The 17,195-nt window shown below is 39.8% G+C and overlaps 2 protein-coding genes and 1 pseudogene across 2 annotated transcripts; 2 read left to right on the top strand and 1 right to left on the bottom strand.

Moving 5' to 3' along the window:
• Window positions 1-1,188: 1,188 nt before the first annotated feature.
• On the top strand, window positions 1,189-10,608 carry LOC113359307 (annotated as a pseudogene).
• On the top strand, window positions 2,616-4,609 carry LOC113355882 (serine/threonine-protein kinase ATR-like). The gene is made up of 4 exons (XM_026598856.1): window positions 2,616-3,052; window positions 3,130-3,205; window positions 3,618-3,931; window positions 4,415-4,609. The coding sequence occupies exons 1-3, from the start codon at window positions 2,825-2,827 to the stop codon at window positions 3,794-3,796; spliced, it is 483 nt and encodes a 160-aa protein (XP_026454641.1). The 5' UTR covers window positions 2,616-2,824; the 3' UTR covers window positions 3,797-3,931; window positions 4,415-4,609.
• Window positions 10,609-10,789: 181 nt separating the features above from the next.
• Window positions 10,790-11,416, bottom strand: LOC113359306. The gene has a single exon (XM_026602964.1). It carries the CDS (start codon window positions 11,414-11,416, stop codon window positions 10,790-10,792), a length of 627 nt encoding a protein of 208 aa, XP_026458749.1.
• Window positions 11,417-17,195: the final 5,779 nt, after the last annotated feature.

Genomic DNA, 17,195 nt, shown 5'->3' with positions numbered 1-17,195 from the left:
ACTCCATTATGTAGTTCCGTTACTCTTATTCTGATAGGTAACCGTGTTTTTATGTTTGAACTCTATGTATTTATGGGTATTGTTTGCTTGTTAAGGGAGAAGGAGACCTACTGATGCTGTATTTTATCAACTTTCTTTTCTTTTGGGATGTTTATGATGAAGTATGTAAATAGATCGTTGTTCTTTGATATTTCTGAGTTGTCGATCTGGAATGGTATAGGGCTGAATGTAGTGAGAAAATATCATAGCATTTGGCAAAACAGTTCTCCATGTGGTATGGTATCTATATTGGGCTGAAGAAAGTGAGGAAACATCATAGCATTTGGCAAGACAGATGGCTTGTACGTATATAGTCCTACTGTTTTCGCTAGGCTAGCTGCTTTCAACCTTCAACACATATAAACTCGAGTTTCAAATTATTCCCCATTGAGCAATATGTCGCCACAGAGACACTGGACCATATCGCCAATGCCCTTCTCGTGGTGCAACCGCCAAACAAGAATGCATGTTTGGGTTACTTCATCATGAAACATGGAAGACCCTCGAAAACATAGGTGCATCCATACACAAGATAACACCCAATCATTGCATAGAAATTTTAAAAATTGGTAACCGAACTTTCTGAACATGAAGAACACTTCGACTAATACATTTTTTTTTTGTAACCAAACTTTTGTATAGAATACCAAATGTAGAGTTTGGTTAGTTCGCAAAAAAAATTTCCTTAACCGAACTCTTCTCTGTAAACCCATATGTTTAGTTCGGTTAGTTCGCAAAAAAAATATTTGGTGCCGAACTCTTCTCTGTAAACCCATATGTTTAGTTCGGTTAGTTCGCAAAAGAAAATTCTTAACAGAATTATTCTCCGTTTAGTTCGGTTAGCTCGGAATTTTTTTTCCCTAACCGAACTTTGTTGTTCATATAGTTTGACTACTTTTTATTTATTTTCTCCTAGCGGAACCAAATAAAAAAAAATTATAAAAAAATTATTATATTTCTAAAAAATTGAAAAAGTAATATATTTATTTATTTAAAGGGTAATTAAGTTATTTTACGACTTTAGGACATCCCTTATAACTATGGGGTGGATGGGCTAAGTAAACCATGGTGGCCAAAAAAAAAATGATGGTCCCCGAAAAATCGTTTTTCTTCTTGATGTTACTTTTTCTTCAAAGGCTATCCGGAAGAAGGGGGTATACCTGGAGCTTCATTTGTATTTGATGTTCAAACTTATTTAACACAATTTCATCTTGATGTTACTTTTTCCTTGGCATTTCTTCAAGAAAGGTTTGATCTTTTTCTCATTCTTTTTTTGTGCCTTGATTTAGGTATTTAAATTTGTATGGATTTATTCCAAGATTAATTGTAATTCAGGTTTAGTTCATAGATTTAGGGATAAAGTAGATCAAAATCTTTAGCTGGAAAACAAAAATAAAAATAGGGATGGAATTCAATCTATGTTGAGTACGCAAAAATGTGAGGATGTAGAACAAATGAACAATTGCCAGTTTTTCTTGGATGCCATGTTGTTAATTGAAACCTTGAAGGTATGCGTTGTTGTTGTAGACTTTATCTTATATGAATCAAATCAGTGGAAGTTCACTTATAGCACGTCTGGTTAAAGTAGTTGAATCTACTAGAGCAATTAGACTTTCGTATGTGATTGATTTTTCTAGGAAATGAATTTTGGATTGATTTCCACTGTTTGATGTAAGTACCTTGTGATTCATTTTGACGAGCTTCATTTGCGCATACCAAGCGTGCTATAAGTGGCATGTCTCAACTGTGCAGATGTTTCACATCAAAAGTCTCCCCTGAATAGTTTAAAGAAACCCGTAGATCCCTGGTGATTTACGTAATGCATTTATTTGAATATTTGATTTGGAGACTATAATTAATCTCGAATGTGTGCAGCATGTGCACAAATTCTAGTATGTATTGCTAAAGCGATTGTGTTTCTTCCTTTAAGGGAAAACTATTTGAACACTTTAAGCAGTTTTTCTTCAAATTCTTGTAATGATATTTTTCTGTAGTTCAGAAGTTTCACTGATCAAAGCTTCATAACAAGCCCCTGATTCCTTGTTTACAGATCTCCTATACGTAGCATCAATATTCGCAGATAGCTCCACTATAACAATGTCTGCTGTAGTATACTTGAAGTGCTTTCACAAGTCATTTGTTGGAATATCCAGTTGTCCATCCCCTTTTGGTGATCTTCCAGCATGTTTCAGACCCACAGATATCTTGATTGATCTCACAGACAACCAGAGGTGGCAGCCGTTTGCCACTTGGACCCTTAAGATTATCAGTAAATGGAAGGAACTCTGTATGTCTCCGTGGCATGTACTCGTTTGTGCTATGGAGATGCTGCTTTACATATGGTGAGTACACTGAGTAGCATGTTAAACTAAAGTAGGACACACGGTCTACTATCTATTAACCAACTTAATTGCTCATCTCTGATAGCTTACATTTTATGATAGGCATGTTTCGACTTTGCACGTGTCCTAACAACTGTAAGTGATGTTGAAATTGTTCCGATGGAAAATCTTATTCTCTCGATCTTGTCGACATGAGGTCACAATGAGAAAGAACATCCAACATTCAGGTATTTTCTTCTGGTGCTTTTTGCTAATTCCATTTCAAAATTATGATGCTATTAACAATAAATGCGGAGAATAGAGATATTGGTATCTCACCTGGAAGCGACAAAATAAACAAGAGACCGGTTCAGAACTTAGATATTCTACAGAATAAGCGCCAAAAAGTATAGGATGAAACATTGCTATCTAACATTAATGCTCGTGTTGGGCTTGATTGTACAATGAAGCACGAGCAGGACAACGAACATGTGGATTCTATGCGAGATTCACTTCTTTCATTTGTCGGATTCCTAAAACCAAGTGGGATTAACGAATCCATGTTAACACCCGAAATTGCAGTGACTGCACTTAGCATGCTGTGCATCATCTTTTGTAACTACCCAAAAACATGTCTGGCGCTTACCATCTTTCGTGAAGCGTGTGACTGCATGCCTTGGATATCTGAGCAGGTACATATTAAAGTTTATAATCTAGAACATTTCAAATTTCCCATGTGTTTCAGTAATTTAAAAATGATATCTTGCAGGCAAAACGGAGCCGTTCAATTGAATTTGACTTGGCCACCTGTTTGGAAGCAGTACATAGCATATTACTTTCGCAAAGTAAGATTACAAACCTAATATTTTACTCTCTTTTCCGTCCCTGCATCAAGTATTAGTGATACATGTAAACACCAAAATCTCGCTTGTACCTTTATCTAATGGCTTAAGATATCACTTTTCTCTTTCTGAGATAAAAACAAATGCTAGAGAAACAATATCGCGCAAGAAGGTGCATCTGCTTACAAGTTACAAACAGTAGATACATTAGTAAGTAAGACTCTGTTGAATTAAGAGTTTCTCTTCAGGTCCATAAACCTTAAAGAGAAAGTAAAGGAATAACACCTGATAGGTACATACGTTTATAGAGTTAGGAATGTATGCTAAGACTCGATTGCTGTATAGTCTTGATTTGTTGTCTTCATCTTGTTCTGTTATTATTGCGGATGGTGTCAACCTTCCAATTTCTGTGCAGGGTCCCTTTCCCAGGAGAATATCCTTTTCAGAACTATGGATGTTAATGCAGATCTCAGTGTGGTGTTAATGCTTCCATGGACACATTTACTCGCAATGACTGAAGCTGATCCTAAATGGAAGACAAAAGGCCTATCTGTTCAAGTTCTCTCCAAGATCGGTTTTTGCATTAAAGCCTGAAAGTATTCTTGAAATCCCGTGTTTGGCTCTCTGTGATGAAGCCGAAGAGGTTAAAGTTGAAGCTGTTATTTCGATACCAATGATTGTATTGTGCGCTGGTCTTGGCGAACTACCGCATATGCTTAGAAGACTGGAGTAAGTGAATTTGATTTATAACTTATTATGCTTTTTGCACCTGCAATTTGGAAACTACAGTTGCTAATAGGGATGTGATTGCACTAGGTGGACCTTTTGCTGCTACTTTCCTCGATATTTTTTTCCTCTCCCAAGAAGGGGATAATTGATCTGCCTTAACTTTGCACGTGCTCAACTGTTTTTCTTAATTTACACATTATTGCTGCAAGGATAAGATCCATAACAGTTAACGGATAAACTGGAATGTTTCTCAGAAATTTACTTTCATGGACCATAGTTAGTAGCAACTTGGAGATGATGTCCTAACTTCCAATACTTAGAGCACAAAATTACGTATCTAGTATCGTTCTTAAGTAAAATCAAGTGCAAACGAAATAGTATAGATCTCTGCTTCCTCTAGATTCCCTGCATCTGAATAAGGATGGAGACCTGGAGAGCCTTAAGCCTACTGTGTTATATAAGCGATTTATATTTTTTTTTCAGTGGGATCCCGTCACTGTGTTGTGTTCGCAAATGCTAGTGTTTGTCTATTGCTAAATCCGAGCTTTATACCTGTTTCAAGTTTGAAAAGGGCCTCCATCGTTTTATCAAGTCGGACACGTATTTGACGTGCTGTTTAGGCATACCTTACCTATATACAGGCAGAAGTTGCTTGAAGTTGATTCTCTAGCACAAAATCATGCAGTCCCTATGGATCATCTTTGGAGGTTGTTCGTCTTCTCCGAGATGCATTGTATAGATGGAATCTTTCCACCTGGGTCCATTTTCCTCTCTTTCAAAATTCAACACCAGACATGGGCAATACCATTGGTCTTGCCTTCTTAGTAACTGGGTTTTATTTTCTGTGTCTAAGATTATAAATTTAATTTGCTGCCTCCAAATATATTTTGAAATTTGGTGTTGCTCGGTTAGCAGGATCTTGGGGAAAGAGAAGTGCAGCAATGTTAACAGAATTGTTCCGTTTGCTCTTGGATACTTGGCATGCCTTTATGGGTCTTTGTATGCCAATGGTGCCCCGACGCGCAAGCTTTCTTAATTCACGATAACAAAAATGATCAAACTACAGATACTCTCAGCCATGGATTCGGGTGTCCTAAGTGTGACAAAAGAGATGTGCATCAGTTTGAGCAATATCCTAAGGTTATACTCCTGCCGACGGGCAAAGTATGGAGGATTGCGCTGACCATAACTTCAATAGCATTTGTCATACTTGCTTTTGCGCTTCTTCAAGGTGATAGACAACAGCTACTATCTGCTATTCTGCTTTGCAGTTTTATCACGTATAGACTGGATCTAACAACCAGGATATTTTTGGAGCTGCACTAACAGCATTGCTCGATGAACTTATGTGCTTTCAGGGCGATGGAGACTCGAATGAGACCACTGATAGGTAAATTTAGAAAACTAATCTCCAGTCATTTTCATCAGTCCATCGTTATAAAGTTATTTTATCCTTTCTGTAAAGTTTAAATTTCTGTCTCGGTTTTTCTATGTTGTGCTTGTTATGCGTAAAAATTGTGCTCCCAAAAGTCTTCCCTGTCATTAAAGCTCAAAGTTGTGTATTTGCAGAAAATGGTGTTTTTGAGAATCCTTCTCTACCATAATTGTTCCCGATTTCTTTGATCATCCCATTGAACTTAGATTTTGTTCGAATAGACTTAATTGTTTGAGGAGTTCGATCTTTCCGAAATTACTAAACACTATATGTTGCTCCAAATTTCTGTGATTTATATTATGGTGTATAAGCACAATCATACTGTTGTAGTGAAAGGATGTTCACCCTTTTAGCTTTGTTTTTGCATGCAGGCTAACAAGGGTCCCCTGCAATGTGATACAAGAAGTGGCAAGAGTCTTGAACGGCTCTGGATTTCTTAGGAACCATTTTTTCGGTCTTCTTAACAGTATTGACCGGAAAATGCTTCATGCTGAGGATCTATCCTTGCAGAAACAAGCCCTGAATCTTATAGAAATTCTATTGAGTTGATGGGTTGAAAACAAGCCCTGAAACTCATCTTTCCACCCATGTGCCTAACATCATGGTGCTTCTTATGCATGCTGTTGATAAAGAAACCCTCTAAAGTGAGGGTCTCTCTGTATTACATTTTTTCATCAAACTGGATGAAAGTCACCCCATCAAGTACTAAGTATGTGATTTCACAAACCTTTGCTGCTCTTATGCCATTTTTGGAGCAGTGTCAAGAACATACTTCTTTTCTTCTGAATAAAGTTGTTGAGATCTGGGAAGAACTCGTGGTTGAAAACAAGGTTCTCTTAAAACAGCATATTCGAGAGCTCCCTTTGCTACCCAGCATTCCTGAATTAGCTGAAGTAAAAAAAAGTTATACAAGAAGCACGGGGATCAATGACTTTATAGGATGAACTACGAGATGTAGTTGATGGTCTAAACCATGAGAGCTTGAATGTGAGGTATATGGTTGCTCGTGAATTGAGAAAATTACTGAACTTTCGGCGAGAGGATGTTACAACTCTGATCTCTGGAGAAGCTATCTCAGATTTGGATGTGTTAAGTTCCTTGATAACTTAGAGGATGCACAGAACAGTCGAGGACTACTGTAGGACAACAACTGAAATTAGTCTGTGCGGATTGTTTTGGAGCACTTGGGGCCATGGATCCTGCCACAGTGAAGGGAATCACATGTGAACATCTCAAAATTGAATGCTCAGATGATGACCTTATATTTGAATTGATCTGACAAGGGCTTTTAGAGCTGCTCCTAATACCGTTGTCCAAGATGGCCATACAAGAGTTGCTGAAAATTGCAGGTTGCCAAGCATCACTTGATGATAATACTGGAGCTCAGACAACACAGTCACGGAAGGGTAAAGAAATGTTGACATGCAAACAAAAGGGGAAAGAGATTATGGATCTGTTTCTCGAACTATGTTAAAGAAATAATTGCTATATGCTTGACCTCAAGATTTCAATTTCCAAATGTGGCTGATTCTACGACTGTAGTCCCTCTTTACCAGTCTTCAGTGTCATTCAGGGGGTGGATATTTTTTTTTGGATTAGGAAGCTACAGTACATGCAACCGGTTTAAGAGCAAGTATTTTCAATGCTTGTCGGGGTATAGTATGTCATGACATGCAAACAGCAATGTATTTGCTTCCATATTTAGTCTTGAATGCTCGATGCCACTCCACTGCTGAGGCTTGGCTTGGCATAACAGAAGAGATACTTTCTGTCATCAATGTTGCAGCAGCAGAGAACAGCGAGGCCACAGTTAATGGAGTCATGGGATGGCAAAGTGAGGTCTGTATTCAGGCAGTCTTCACCCTTCTTGATAATATAGGTCAGTGGGTGGATGATGTAAGTCAACTGGGAAAAATAAAGATCCTCCTTCAGAAGGTCATAATGAGCTCTTAATAAAGTGCCGTAATGTTTCTGAGCTGTTGGCTGCTATCCCAAAGGTTACCCTGGCCGAGGATTCTTTCCGATGCAAGGCTTGTGCACGGGCTCTTCTGTACTATGAAACTTATGTCCTGGAAAAATCAGGATCCTTCAACCCAGCAGCTCAGATAAGTGGCATCTTTGAGGATGAGGATGTCTCTATTCTGATGGAGATATACAGTAGCTTGAATGAGCCTGATGGTCTCTCTGGGTTGGCGCATTTAAGGAAATCGTTAAGCTTGGATAACCAACTCCTACTAAACAAAAAGGCAGGGAACTGGGCAGAAATCTTAACTTCTTGTGAGCAGTCTCTGCATCTAGAGCCCACTTCCATCCAGAGGCATTCTGATGTACTCAACTGCTTACTAAATATGTGTCAGCTTCAGGCCATGGTAACTCATGTAGACGGTTTAATCTCTAGGGTCCCCAAGTATAAGAAGACCTGGTGCATGCAAGGTGAGCAAGCAGCTTGGTGGCTTGGAAGGTGGGACCTAATGGATGAGTACATATCTGGGGCTGATGAGGAAGGTCTACACTGTAGCAGTTTCGAGAGTAATACTTGCTTTGACATGGATGTTGCCAACTGTAGGCAATGTTGAAGAAAGACCAGTTCTCAGTTGCAGAGAAAATTGCTTTTTCTAAACAAGCTTTACTCGCTCCTCTTGCTGCTGCTGGAATGGCTTCTTACATTCGAGCATACCCCTTTGTGGTAATGCTGCACATGCTAAGTGAACTGGAAGACTTCCGTAGACTTCTTGTTAATGATTCGTTCTTGGAGAAATCTTTCCATCTGGATGATCGAAGATTCAAGAAAGTAATACATAACTGGGAAAATCGGATGCTCAAAACCCCGATTCTGATAGTCATTTATTTGGTGCCGCCCAAGGGGCGGGAACTGCCATTCTAACTCTTCTTGGGGGATTCCACAAACGAAAGTTTGTGGCTGACCGATATGGCTCATTTCACGTAGCCTTCTCTATGGACAAGGGAGCCGCTCCTGGCATTCCGGAGGCTGGTTTTCAGTGCCAGTGATCTTGATGCTCATGTTGGAAACTGTTGGCTTCAATATGCAAAGTTCTGTCATTCTTCTGGTCATAGTGAGATAGCCAATAGAGCAATTCTAGAAGCCCAGTCGTCTGGGGCAGCCAAGGCTCACATGCAAAAGGCTAAAGTTTTGTGGAATACTAGAAGGTCAGGTGGTGCCATCGCAGAACTGCAACGGGTTCTCCTCAAATTTCCTGTGGGTTTCCTAGGATCTTGTTGCATCACTTACTACTCCATCACCTGTCTCGCTGAACCCCTCTTCCATCGCTGTTACACAAGCTTCAAATGAAAATAGAGATGTTGCTGAACCTTCCTTTTATGTTCTAGATGGATTCTCTGTACTGGACAAAAGCAGAAGGAAGATGTGATACGTCTCTATACTAAAGTGAGAGAACTGCAGCCAAGATGGGAAAAAGGATACTTTTATATGGCTAAATATTACAATGAATTGCTTGTTGATGCAAGAATATGGCAGGAAGTAAACATTGAACCAAGGTCCAGGGTTGTATGATCGACTACTGCTGCTACTGTGGGTTCAAAAGATGTGGAAAAACATTGGTTACCTTAAGGATGTCCTACTTTTGTATGCAAAAGGGCTTCGTTGGGGCCATAGAAACCTATATCAAGCAGTTCCCAGGCTGCTAACTTTGTGGTTTGACTTTGGAAGCAAGTATTACAGAGAAGGCTTGTCATCCAATAAACAAATTAAACTCGTCCATCTAGGGGTATGTATTTCACCTTTTGATAGAAACTAAGTACTAGTTCCTTCTAACTACAGATCGAATGATGATGATGTTACATGTAATATATGTATCAGGTCATGCGAGGTTGCCTAAAGGATTTGCCAAGATACCAGTGGTTAGCAGTGCTACCTCAGTTGGTTCCTAGAATTTGTCATCAGAACGAAGAAACTGTTCAGATTGTTAAAGATATCATCACCTCTGTTCTGGAAGATTTCCCACAACAAGCTTTTATGGACAATGGTAGAAGTTTCAAAGTCTCATGTTCCTGCAAGGCGTGAGGCTGCTGCTCGCATCATACAAGAAGCACACAAAGTCTCCAGGAGTAGTATAAATTTTGCAGTTTGCTAGTTTGATAGACCATCTGATCAGGTTGTGCTTCCATCCGGGCCAGCCAAAAGCGAGAACAATCAATATCTCAACTGAGTTTAGTTCTCTGAAACGGATGATGCCTCTGGGAATCGTAATGCCAATCCAACCAGCTCTTTCTGTCAGTCTACCAATGTATGAAAATGAAATGAACACTGACCCTCATAACATTGATATGTTCTCAGCTTCAGACCTTTCGACAATATCGGGAATAGGAGATGCAGCTGAAATCCTATCATCTCTTCAGAAACCCAAGAAGGTAAATCATTTCGCTATAATTTGTTCTTCTGCTGTAGTTGATTTGAACATATTTTCCCCATGAGTGTATTGGTTTGAACTAACAGTCGCACTGTTAATTAAAAAGCCAGATAGCGTCTGTCAAGATCTGCGGGGAGGACTGCCATAAGTTGTTTCTCTATTTACTTGTATCCGTCCTTCTGGTCATTTATAATGTTAAATTAGTTTCATATTCAGGTACTTTTTATTGGTCGTGATTGAACGCCCATTTCTCTGCAAGCCGAAAGATGATCTAAGAAAAGATGCACGCATGCATGATGGAGTTTGTGTCAGTGATCAACCGTCTTTAGCAAAATATCCAGAGAGCCGTCGGAGGAAGCTTTACAACCGCACCTTCGCTGTGATCCCACCCGACCGAGGACTGTGGTATCATAGAGTGGGTTTCCACACCCGCGGTTTACGACATATATTGCAAGATATCCATACTGCCCATGGGAAATTTGATAGGCAGAAAACAAATCCCGTGATTAAACGGATATATGACCAATGTGTCAAGGCGAGGTCTCAGAGGGTGAGATGTTGAAGACCAAAATTTTGCCATTGTTCCCTCCAATCTTCCACAAATGATTCTTGACAATATTTTCGGAGCCAACTGCTTGGTTTAAAGCTCGAGTTGCTCATGCTCACAATGCTGCTGTTTGGTCTATGGTTGGGCCTTGGCGACAGGCATGGGGAGAATATCCTATTTGATTCCACAACTACCTCAAGGTATAGTTACAAGTTGCAACTATTTTGTTGTTTCTAAATATGTTATAAAATAGTTGTGTGAACAAATGAATGTTTAACGTGTGTGTTGCTCCATCCACAGAACATGATAGGCGGGTTGGGCATAACTGGATATGAGGGGTCTTCCTTGAAGGTCCGTGAAATCACACTTTCCCGCTAAATATTTTGTCTATACATGACACAAGAAGCTAAACAAAATATACTTACATTTGACCAAACTTAAACAAAAATACAGCAGAGTTACAGCTAAATCTTCTGGCTAGCACTGTATCAACGAAGGGGATTGAGCCAGTCAAGCTCTTGTTCTGTAGACTTGCACCAATTTGGCTGAATCCAGGTGCAGTTCGAAAGCCACCCTTTTGTCTCATGAAAACTGTTCTTAAGAGAATCTTGACAATTCTCTGTAAAAGAAGAGTGATAGCTACCTGTTGCAAGTGAATATGACAAAATCCCACCTCCATTCAGGTATGTTCGTGGGAAATAGATTATGTTCTCCATCTGGGTATTCGGAGCGACTGCCGACATACATGAGGTCTCACTGATGAACAACATATGCTTTCCCAGACTTTCAACTTTAACCCATTCCATTTCAGATGAATCCAATCTATATATCCTGACTGCCGTGCCGAGATGTCCTAGTTTGATTAATAAAAGATCTCCTCCACACACCACCAGCAATTTTGGATGCATATCATTGTTGAATATTTTCTTGGGTTTGGCGAGAACACTCCAGCTACCATCTTTTTTCAGGTGAAGAGCCCCTAAAGTTCCATCACAATCTACGCAATAGAAACCATTTTTGAAGAATATTGGAGCAGTACCATGTAATGGCATGAGCTTCTTCTCCACATTAGTACAAGGAAATGGCCTGGCGCTCCAATCAATATCACCCCTCATTATCATCAAGATACCAGTGTTCAAGAGCATTTGATTAATGGCGAGAACTGTACAGTCCGGAGAAATAGGTGAAGATTCCAAACAAATGACTGAAATCCAACAACCATCTGGCAAATCGGGAGTTCGTGTTGAAATATTAGTCTCATGGTCAGGTTACTTATCTTTGTGCAGTGTAGTGCATAGGCTCAAGAGTTGTGCATAGGTATAAATACATTTAGGTATGCAGGGTAGGAATAGTGTACAGTGTTTCCTGAATAGTGTTGAGATATTTTCACCCTTTAAGAGTATAGTTGTAACTGTTCAAAATCTATATATAAGTGAGGTCTTACCTCTGAGTGGGGGACACTCTTCCATTCACTCTCTCTTGATTTCCACATGGTACCAGAGCTCAAGAGAGAAAGAAGAGAAAACCTATCCTAGTTCCTTTATTAGCTTGATCTACTGTTGCTTCGATCTGTGATTAAAGATCCTGAAGTTAGATCCTGAAGCTGTTTCAAAGAAGCTGAAAACTACTTGATCTACTGTTGCTTCGATTTGTAATTAAAGGTCTTGAAGTCGGATCCTGAAGTTGTTTCAAAAAGGGCTGCGAACTGCTGTTCTTGAAGAACCTTGGTTGTTTGTAAGTTGTTTTTCCTGAAATTTGTCTTTGTTTGTTGAGTTAAAAGTAGATCTATGGCTAGTACTTCTGAGAATAGTAGTTTGTTTCTTTCTAGGAGTTTAGCTCATCTAGACTTTTCTCATAGCAATAGTATGAGTGTCAAAGCAGTATCAGAACTATTTCTGAAGATCGTAGCTCTGATATCTCCGATATCTCAAGAACGTTCTGTTTTGAACAGTGCTACTTCATCTGCTTGTGATTGTTGTAACAACAATGGTAATAGAAGAGAGGGTAATCTTTTTGGAGGAAGAAGAGGAGGTCACAGTGGTGGTTCAAGATCGTACCACACAACTGATGAAGAAGAGTTTCAGGCTTCATCATCATCACAACCTAGTGTTTCCCCTCACCCATCTCAAGTTCAGCTGGAACAGTTGATAAAGGACTATGCTAGAATGCAATCATCCAAGGAAAATTTTGGTGGATCTACTTCAGTGACTCAATCAGGTAATATTGGTAGTGCATTGAACTCCAGGAGTGATAAATCTAAAGATTCTTGGGTTGTTGACAGTGGAGCAACTGATCACATGTCTACCGAGTCCAACCTCTTCTCCACCTATAACCCTAATCCTAGTAAACCATGTATTCTGACGGGTGATGGATCTCCAATTATGGTCTCTGGTGAAGGACGTGTTCCGATAACTAGTTCCATGTCTCTTTCTACAGTCTTACATGTTCCGAATCTTTCTTGCAGCCTTCTTTTAATCAGTCAGATAACCAAAGCTTTGAAGTGCAAGGTTACCTTTTATGAGACACATTGTGTTTTCCAGGACGTTCTCACTGGAGCAACACTTGGCTTAGGCAAAGAGAGAGGGGGTCTATATTACTTAGAATTGCAGGAAGCGAAGGAAAATGACAATTTAAGGGCCTACAAATCAACAAGTATGTCTAGTTCTGAAGAACACATGTGGTTGTGGCATAAACGATTAGGGCATCCTTCCTTCGGGTATTTACAGAAGTTGTTCCCTAAGCTGTTTTCAGAAGTTGATATATCTACATTTCATTGTGAAGCTTGTGAACTAGCTAAGCATCATCGTGTTCCTTATACGTTAAGCATAGAAGTCCATCTCCTTTTGTTATTGTACATAGTGATGTTTGGGGTCGTTCACGTATCACTACTAGTGGTGGTTTTCGTTGGTTTGTTACCTTTATTGATGATTATTCTCGGGTTTCTTGGGTTCAGTTATTGAAAGATAAGAGCGATGTTCATGCCGTCTTTAAAAACTTTCACAAGTTTGTTCTTACCCAGTTTGACAGAAAAATTCAGGTGTTAAGATCTGATAGAGGTGGTGAATATCTAAATCAAGGTCTCTCCTCTTACTTCTTGGAACATGGAAACCAAACTTCCTGTACTGATACCCCACAGCAAAATGGAGTTGCTGAGCGGAAAAATCGTCACTTATTAGAAGTCACTAGGTGCTTGTTGTTCTGAATGAATACGCCGAAAAGATTTTGGGGTGACGTTGTCATTACCGCAACACGGCTGATTAACCTAATGCCTTCCCGGGTTCTGAATTTTCAAACATCATGTGATGTTCTTTCGTCAAGCACTTCACGGCAACCACATGATTTTGCTCCTACAAAGGTTTTTGGGTGCGTTTGCTATGTGCATGTCCATAAACAAGATAGGAGTAAATTGGATCCAAGAGCTCTCAAGTGTGTTTTGTTGGGTTATTCAGCTACACAAAAAGGTTACAAGTGTTGTCACTCTCCCACGGCAAAGATCTATGTATCCATGGATGTAACCTTTTGTGAAGATCAAGCATACTTGTCAGAGTATTCAACGGCTTCTCTTCAAGGGGAGCATAGAACATTTTGCGAAGATCATCCTTGGTTTGATCTTCCTGATTCAGTACCTAAGGAAAGTGTTATTCCTCAACCTCCTCAACCCCAGGTTGTTACCCCGCCAATTCAGGTTTACAGACGAAGAGACATGGCTCCTCAGGTAGCAGAATCAGAACCTCCTAAAACTCCTGCTGAGACAACTCCTCATGTAGCAGAATCAGAACCTCCTAAAGTTCCTACCGAGACAACCTATAGAGTTAATGAAGATGATATCTCAGCTGATGAGTCAACAAATGTCAGAGATGCTGACGTAGCGGATGAGTCCACTAATGTTGAGGAAGATATATACCCTAATCGTATACGTAAACCTCCAACTCGATATGGGTATCCTACAGATCATTCAATACTAACTTTGTGTCTACTCATCGTCTGTCACCCTCTTATGCTGCGTTTGTAAATAAGTTGTCTTCTGTTACAATTCCTACAAGGATTGAAGATGCTCTTGCTGATCCTAAATGGAAGCGAGCTCTGGTAGAAGAAAAGAAAGATTAGTTGCAAGTGGGTATTCACCGTAAAGTATAAGTCTGATGGAACCATTGAAATGTACAAAGCAAGATTAGTTGCCAAGGGCTATACTCAGACTTATGGAATTGACTATCAAGAAACCTTCGCTCATGTTGCTAAGATGAACACTATTCGTGTCTTATTATCTTTGGCAGCAAACAAGGATTGGCCACTTCAACAATTCGATGTGAAAAATGCTTTTCTTAATGGCGATTTGGAAGAGATAGTATACATGGACATTCCTCCTGGATTTCAAACTGCCGATAATAAAGGAAAAATATGCAAGTTGAAGAAATCCTTATATGGATTGAAGCAGTCTCCAAGGGCATGGTTTGGAAGGTTTACCCAAAGTATGCGGAGATACGGATTTCGGCAAAGTCAGGCAGATCATACCTTGTTCCTCAAACGCTCAAAAAATGGAAAATTCACCATGGTTATTGTGTATGTGGATGACATCATAATGACAAGTGATGATGTGGAAGAAATGGGGAAAGTAAAATCTTACTTAGCCAAAGAATTTGAGATAAAGAACCTAGGAGAGTTGTGCTACTTCCTAGGAATTAAAGTGGCAAGATCAGAAAAAGGTATCTACATTTCTCAAAGAAAATATGTCCTAGACCTTCTAGCTGAAACATGAATGTTGGGATGCAGGCCTATTGACACACCAATTGAACCAAATCAAAAGCTGGGAGAAGACACCAACGACGTTTCGGTGAACAAAGAAAGATATCAAAGGTTAGTGGGAAGACTGATTTACCTTTCTCACACTCGTCCTGATATTGCATACTCTGTGAGTGTTATCAGTCAGTTTATGTATGCTCCACGAGAGACACATATGGACGCAGTGTATCGAATACTTCGCTACCTAAAGTATGCACCATCAAAAGGGTTGCTATTTTCTCAGAATAACCACGCAGAGGTTGAAGCATACATAGATGCAGATTGGGCAGGCTCAGTGATTGATCGTAGGTCTACCTCCGGATATTGTTCATTTGTGCGGGGAAACCTAGTAACTTGGCGCAGCAAGAAACAAGCAGTAGCCAGATCTAGTGCAGAAGCAGAGTTTAGGGCTATGGCTCATGGGATATGTGAGTTATTATGGTTAAGAATATTATTGACAGAATTTGGTTTCAAACCTAAAGGTCCAATGAAGTTGCACTGCGACAACAAGGCTGCCATCAGCATTGCTCACAATCCAGTCCAACATGACAGAACCAAGCATGTAAAAGTGGACAGACATTTCATCAAAGAGAAATTGGATGAAGGAGTCATCAGCACTCCTTTTGTAAGAACTGAAAATCAGATTGTAGACATCTTGACAAAAGGAGTTCCAAGTCTACCATTCAACTCTTTCATTGACAAGCTTGGTATGCTAGATATCTACTCACCCGCTTGAGGGGGAGTATTGAAATATTAGTCTCATGGTCAGGTTACTTATCTTTGTGCAGTGTAGTGCATATGCTCAAGAGTTGTGCATAGGTATAAATACATTTAGGTATGCAGGGTAGGAATAGTGTACAGTGTTTCATGAATGGTGTTGAGATATTTTCACCCTTTAAGGGTATAGTTGTAACTGTTCAAAATCTATATAAAAGTGAGGTCTTACCTCTGAGTGGGGGACACTCTTCCATTCACTCTTTCTTGATATCCACAGTTCGATGATTTTTCTTGCGAATGAATTGTAAAAGAATATTTTTCTCTCTGTGGACATCAGTAGCCAACCATCCTTTTGATAACGGATCGTAGCACCTTGTACCAATTCGCAAAAACTCATGAGATATGCCTCGTTTTCATGCACTGGATCTACAAAATTGTAGGTGTTATCTGCAAAGAACATCAGCCACGGAGATATGCATGGACATCCAGTTGAGTTGGATCCCCGATTTCGTGTAGTATGGGGCATTACTCGTTGATTTGCTCTACAGACTGAGCGAAAATGTACATAATCCAGGGGATGAAGATAAGTTGATATCATCGCCAGAGTGTCTTCACAAAAAGTAACCCAAGGACTTGTTTGTTGCATCATTTCTTCGTCCTTGTGTTCGACTTCCTTTAATGTGAAACATTTCTGTGGTTGTTCTTCTTCTTCAACGCCATCCACAGGCATAATCATGATCCATTCCGATCTGCACCATGGAGATTGGAGATGTACACATGGCAAAATAACCGCATTGCCACCTTGTATTTCAAACTTGTATAAACTCTTATGCCGTGAAGTGTACAATACAAAGCGTCGCTCGAGTCCCAACTCTGCCGTTGAACAACGAAATCTAGTATTGGGGCCAATGCATATAACATGATCATTTAGATCATTCATCTCCTCCCATTTCATGCTAGATAAATCCAACCTCTAAAGGTATATGGACATGACTTGCCTACGTCTGGGATTGTAGGATACCCATATCTTAAAATTTTCATAGTCAGATTCCACATAATACAATTCAGTCAAGTCTGCCCCTAGTGGTAAAACCTTTGAGGTTCCAGTTACCAGCTCTAATGGCCTTATAGATATGGGCTTCACACTGTCATCGAGTAGATAGTCTCTTTTAATCTCCAATCAGGGGTGAGCATTTTACCCGTAATCCGTGGATTTAACAGGGACCAACCGTATTTTTGCAGATGGATGCCCGGACTGTTCGCTAATGGGTTGGATGCGGATTGAAATCCAACAGATTATGGATTGGGCCCGGATGCAACCTTGAAAACCCGTTGGACATCCATATCCGTTAGATTAAGTGCATTTATATAGTTTCTTGAAAATATATAGATAGTTTT

Source organism: Papaver somniferum, chromosome 3 (assembly GCF_003573695.1).
Source record: "Papaver somniferum cultivar HN1 chromosome 3, ASM357369v1, whole genome shotgun sequence".
Lineage (NCBI taxonomy): Eukaryota > Viridiplantae > Streptophyta > Magnoliopsida > Ranunculales > Papaveraceae > Papaver > Papaver somniferum.
This window is presented reverse-complemented; position numbering and strand designations above follow the sequence as displayed.

Bases quoted from the DNA above. Each gene is read 5' to 3' on its own strand.
- LOC113355882 (XM_026598856.1), top strand. From the start codon at position 2,825: ATGAAGCACGAGCAGGACAACGAACATGTGGATTCTATGCGAGATTCA. The intron at 3,053-3,129 runs GTACATATTAAA...GATATCTTGCAG, and splicing joins TGCCTTGGATATCTGAGCAG to GCAAAACGGAGCCGTTCAAT. The intron at 3,206-3,617 runs GTAAGATTACAA...ATTTCTGTGCAG, and splicing joins TAGCATATTACTTTCGCAAA to GGTCCCTTTCCCAGGAGAAT.
- LOC113359306 (XM_026602964.1), bottom strand. From the start codon at position 11,416: ATGAGGGGTGATATTGATTGGAGCGCCAGGCCATTTCCTTGTACTAAT.